Below are 6,000 nucleotides of genomic sequence, written 5' to 3'. Positions count from 1 at the left end.
AGTCCTCTGGAGGATCCAGCAGTGACATGGCTCAGTCAGTAATGGTTGCTGGGCAACCACAAGGACCCGAGATAGATCCCTGGAATCCCCGGAAAAACAAATCATGGTGGCACCAAGGAAGAGACAGGAGGATCCCTGGGGATCATTGGCTAGCTACTAGAATTGGCAAGCCCCAGGCCATTGAGAGACTAGCGGCCCCCTGGTGTGGCTGTGGCCCCTCCTCCATCTCTCCAGCCAGCCATGGCTGTCCTGTCTTTATGCTGTGCCTCTCTGAACCTTTCCTGATGTCACAGTGGGATAGCCCCCCACTATGGAGAGCTCAGGAGACCTGATGGGACCGCCTGGGTCATCCAGGATGGTCCCTCTACCTCAAAGACTGTGGGAACAGCCACCAACACCAGTGATGGTGCGACATCGCTGTAGCTGAAGTTAGACTGGGTGGGCTGAGGATACAGTATCAGATGCCAACCTGAGCATCCACACCGTGCTGGCACTTCGGCAGTGATGGTTTGAATCCTGACCCACCACCTACTAATTCTACCAATTCAGACATGGTACTTAGTCACCTTGGAGCCTCAGTGTTTCTTTATATGAAATGGGTGCAGTGACAATACTCAGTCCACACTCTATGAGAAGCATCCTATGGTGCCTAGGCTACCTGCAGCCTGCTCAGGGACCCTGAGGTTCCATGATGGAGTGTTTATCTCATTGGTCACCCAAAGGTCCCAAGGAGCCATGCTCTGTTTACACATATGGGTCAGAGGTTACCCAAATGACATACAGCTAGGAAGTGGTTTTCTCATCTTGAAGCTGACCTGGAGGCTGTGGACAGATTGCAGCTGTAGCCCCACCTCTGCCTCCTTCCTGAACATAAAAGGCCTTGAGTGTGAGGGGTCAGGGCTTCAGGGGACATAGGGAGGGGGAAGCCCTGACTCCCTGACAATCCAGAGGCCCAGGCATGGCCTTCCTCCACTCAGCTCTCCATTCCAAGAAGCCAAGGCCTCTGCAGGCTGAGGGCCACCAGGGAACACTAGAGCTGAGGCCAGCTTCTGACAGCACATGCAACTGGGATACTAGGCTGATGTTCTTCTTTGAGCTCAGTGTCCTTACCTATGTTTGTGGTGAGTTATACACACCTGCCACAGAGGGAGACAGGCCACCTCTTATAAAACACATGCCAGGCTCTGCAGGCACCTCCTGGGGACCCCTCCCCCAGGCACCTGTAGCACTGGTGTCCCTACTGACTCGATTTCCTCCACCTGGGTTAGGAGCAGGGCCAAAAAGACACTGCTAGATGTGGCCCAGTGTTGATGGGAGCCGCTCCCTACCCCACCCACCCTGCTAGCTCCCCTCACAGGTCAGCTCTCTAATCAGCAGCCTTCTGAGCCTTGTCTTAGATGTAACATTTGTTATTTTATTGGAAAAAGCTGGTATTAACATATTTATAATTTTATTCAACAGTTGGATAATTTGTGAGACACCGAAGAAAACAAGAATGCACCTATGAGCCACAGAACCCCAAATGACTGGACCTGACTATGTTACCAGCATGGACAAACCCAACACCCTCCAAGGGCTCTGCCCTCAGAGAGGAACCAAAGCAGAAGAGACAAACTCAAAACCCAACAATGTCGCGATGATTACGGGAATGCCACATATTCAAGACCAGAGAACTTAAGCAGAGTAAAGTGGCAAAGTCTGTGGCTTGGCTCTGGTCCTTCTGCTATTCCTCACGCTGCCCCTCCCCCCCCTGCACCTTTTTCCTCAATCAATACATACATTACTATTTGTAGTCCGCTCTGGACCTGGGTGATTTCCTGGGGTCCCAAAGACATGCTTTTCTTCTGAGATCTTTTTCTGTCTCTCTCTCTCCTTCCTACTTTGGTACCCAATGTTTAAAACAGAAGTCTAGAATCTAGGGGCGTGTGCAAGACCCCTCCTTTTGCAGACCATGTGAGATTTGACTTTGAAGACGGTATGTGTCACACCTGTGACCTCACAGCAGCAGCCAGCTCCCAAGGCAAGTATCCCCTCTGATGCCAAACTGCAAAGGCAGGTGGGTGTGCCGGAGATCCAGGCCAGTGTGTAAGGCCCTCTCACCTGGATTTTGGCTTCAGTGGGATTTATGTACAACTGGCCACATTCTTCCACTTCTTTACAAGAGGGGAAAGTTGCCCGATCTTTTGATTCCTCACTTTAACCAGGGTCAATATGTACATATAATACTGTCCAGAGCGCCTGAATTTTACAGTGATGGATAAACATTCTTCATTCACGTTGATTAAAAATAAAAATTAAAAAACCCAAAAATGTAATGGACCCAGTTTCTGTGTAAATACATGGCCGGAAGTGAGTGTGCATGCGGTTTGTGCTTTGACACACACAAGGATACCTTGATCCACTGAGAAAAGAAGCTCCGTTGCGTCTCTGTTTCCTGGGTGGCAGTTCACGTGGTGAAAACTAAAGTCCCTCTTCTGTCTGCTTCCAGAGTCAAAATGCCAAGCCCTGCAGTTCTGGGATTCCAGGAGTGAGCATGGAGCAGGGATCACTGTGAATGGCCACTGACCTGTGGCTCTGGGGAGGTCTGAGTGAATGTCCCTCTGGGGCTGCCTGGCTGCATGCAACCTCCTTGAAGAGCGGCTGGGAAGGCGAAGAGAAAGCTGCAGGTACAATGTAGGTGAAGTGCATCTGGGAGCATGCCCGGATGCCACCAAGCAGAGCGGGGAGCCACCACAGCTGTTCTCCATCTTCTCCCTTGTGTCATCTTGTCACCAGTGCACCTGCTCTGACGTCACAAGATGGAGATACTTCTCTTCCAGAACCCTCCATGGGGATGCTGCTTGGAAACTAGTCATCAATGGGGTGGGTTGGAAAAAGCCCATGGAAAGAACTGCATGGAACCCCAACTCAGCCCTCGGGCTGTGACTCCTTAGGCGCCCCGTTTCTCCACTTGAGTTTCCTTCCTATGTACAAAGGGGATGGTAACCACACCCCAGCTCCAGCAGAGCCTGGGACTTATGGAAATGAGTGGGCACCTGCCTCACAGGCTAGAGGATTCTGCAGTCAGGGACAGGACCCACTGTCAGCTGTGGGAAGATGACCGGCTAGTGACAGCAAAACCACCACAGAATGGGCTGTGGGGATCCACCCACAGCCACTATGGACTGAGCACCACGCCCAGCGTGCAGGGGGCACTCACAAACGGACGGCAGTAAGGTGAGGACAGCAGCCACACAGGGTCCCCAGTCCTGCCTCTCAGGACTTGCCCCAGCCTGGAAAAGCCACTCAAGGAACCTAGCCCTGCCCCACGATTAACCCGGGGACGTCAGCTCTGCCTCTCAGGACCTGCCCTGGCCTGGCACCTAGGATACGGAAAGACCTCCCAAACACCCCAGTGAGGAATTGGCATTGCCATCACTCAATGAAAATGCACTGTCCAAACTCTCATAGGAGCCAGCAGCTCTGAGCCAGAGCATGTGACTGGCTCCCTGCAAGAGCTACAGATCTTGACTGGCTGTGAGCTCACTCTTTCTCTGGAGCCCCATCAGGGACCAGCTTACCTTTCCCTGATAGCAACTGATGCACTGCAGTAAAAATCACCCTGGACAGGAATAAAGTCCTGATAATAAACAAAGGCCCAGCCTGAGGCAGGAGGACCGTAAACAAAGGAACCCTGGACCGAGGCCCACCAGGCACATCCATTTTATCACCTGTGACTGACGCTCTTCCCTTTCCTTTGTTTAAACTGGCAATTACCATCCAAGGCAACTCCAGCCTAGGGACCCCTGTTCCCCAAGGGCCACCATGCTCATCCTCCTACAGAGGGAGGGCCACTGAGACCAGCTAGTGCATGTCAGAATTGACCTTATCCTGGAAGATGTACAGGTTGTTGGTGGCCGCAATGGCGATGATATTCTCGGCTGGGTGCCAGGCTGTGTGCAGAATCTTCTTGGTGAAGTCCAAGCTGTCCACACTGATGTCATCACGCCGCCGCTTGCCGCCCACACACACGCGCCGGGGCTTGAGCACTGCCCTGGGTTTGCTGCTCTCCCTAGAGGCCTCCAGCGTCACATCCCGCTTGGTGTTGCGGTCGAACATTCGGAAGAAGTTATTGTAGGCCCCTGTCATGATGACGCTGGTGAGAGAAGAGGAGGGGGTTAGTAGGGGAAGACATTGGGAACAGGGACACTCTGGAGCTATGGGTTGCCACTCCTGCGACAGGGAGCTTTGTCTGCCTCTCTGCCCCCTTTCTGCTGGCTTCCCTGGCCCCCTCTTACATCTCAGCTGCCATCTCTACTTTAGGACCTTTTCATGTTGCCCCAACAGGAAAGGTACCTTCCCATCTGTACATAGCCTAAGAGAAGCAGTCCTTGCTTGAGGCCGCAATAGCAGTAGAGACAGGGATGACATTAAGATATAACTGTGGCTGTCCCAGAGTCTCTCAACCTGCCAGGCCTCCCTCCCTCCCCTCCACAACCTGAGGGCCTGAGCCAATGAATAAATGAATGTTCACTGCTGCAGGGTCACACGGGGTGAGGCAGATGCCATAGCAGACCAGGGGACCTGGAAACAGACTTCTGCCCTGCGCCTTCTGCTGACCAGGGACTTCATCTAGTGAGGCATGGAGTAGGTTATCTCCCTGATGCATTTACAAAGCAGGCCTGAGCTGGGTGGTGGTGGCGCATGCCTTTAATCCCAGCACTTGGGAGGCAGAGCCAGGTGGATCTCTGTGAGTTCGAGGCCAGCCTGGGGTACCAAGTGAGTTCCAGGAAAGGTGCAAAGCTACACAGAGAAACCCTGTCTCGGAAAAAAAAAAAAAAAAAAAAAACAAAGCAGATCTGGGCCTAGTGGAAGGATTTGGGGTTTACAGCCTTGGGGAGGCTGGAAAAGCTGTGGGGAGAGAAGAAGGAGGAGGAGGAGGGGGAAGGGGGAAGGGGGAGGGGGAGGAAAAGCTCTAGAGGGAAAAGCTGATTACCACAGAGGGCTCCACAGAAGAGAATATTCAAACCATCTCAGTGGTTGACGAAGAGCATAGACCTACACCAGTCTTGTGTGTGCAGAGCATAGAACACCACTGCCAAGAGAGACCCAGCACTGTGTGTGTGTGTGTATGCATGTATGTGTATGGTGTGTATGCATGTGTATGGTGTGTATGCATATGTGTGTGTATGCGTGCGCGTGTGCGTGTGTGTGTGTGTGTGTGTATGTATGTGTATGCATGTGCATGTATGGTGTGTATGCATGTGTGTGTGTATATGCATGTGTGTGTGTATGCACGTGTGTATGGTATGTATGCATGTGTGTGTGTGTGTGTGTGTGTGTGTGTGTGGTGTGTATACATGTGTGTGTGTGTGTGTGTGTGTGTGTGTGTGTGTGCGTGTGTGTTGTGTGTGTGGTCATTCAGCCTAAGACATTGGCCCAAGGCTACGTGAAGCCACTTTCCAGAGGGCTGACTCTGGAGAATTCATCTGTTCCCAGCTGGAGTAAAAGACCAGGAGTAGAAACAAAGCCACGTCCGGTGCCCCTACTCAAGGATGCTGGAGGGCAATGAAGGTGCCACCGAGGGCTGTTATGTCAGAGAGAGACACAGTAGCCCTCTGCAGGCCCCCTATGAGTCCCGCAGAGCAGACTGCAGGCCTCGGGCTTGCCTTAAAGGGATGGGGAGTTTGTTTCTCCTCTTATTCTTGGGCCCCTGGGATGCAGGCACTGAGGTTCTGGTCCATAGACAGACCACGCTCAGAGGAAGCCAGAGGCAAAGGGGAGGGACAGATTGCTCTTTACCACCCAGAAATACAGACATCCACTGACTGGACACTCTCCTGAGGTCCCTCTCTTCCAGGGGTGGTAGAGGAAACAAGGACAGAGGCGATTAGAATCTATCATTTCATAAATAGCAAGATACAGGCAGAAAGCCCAGGAGGCTGTGGACAAGGCAGAGAGGACCAGGGCCGCTTCCTGGAGGTGCTTCGGCAGGATCCCAGGGTCAGAAAGGATGGGTGT

The 6,000-nt window shown here is 52.6% G+C and overlaps 1 protein-coding gene across 2 annotated transcripts in view; it reads right to left on the bottom strand.

The window, feature by feature from the left end:
* Nucleotides 1-1,433: 1,433 nt before the first annotated feature.
* Nucleotides 1,434-6,000, bottom strand: part of Ppp2r2c (protein phosphatase 2 regulatory subunit Bgamma) — a 94,190-nt gene continuing 89,623 nt past the window's right edge. For both annotated transcript variants that reach the window (XM_036200810.1, XM_036200809.1), the window contains exon 9: nucleotides 1,434-4,135. In XM_036200810.1, coding sequence (XP_036056703.1) covers nucleotides 3,844-4,135 — 292 coding nt within the window. In that variant the 3' untranslated portion in view covers nucleotides 1,434-3,843. The remainder of the gene's footprint in view (nucleotides 4,136-6,000) is intronic.

Source organism: Onychomys torridus, chromosome 10 (assembly GCF_903995425.1).
Source record: "Onychomys torridus chromosome 10, mOncTor1.1, whole genome shotgun sequence".
Taxonomy (NCBI): domain Eukaryota; kingdom Metazoa; phylum Chordata; class Mammalia; order Rodentia; family Cricetidae; genus Onychomys; species Onychomys torridus.
This window is presented reverse-complemented; position numbering and strand designations above follow the sequence as displayed.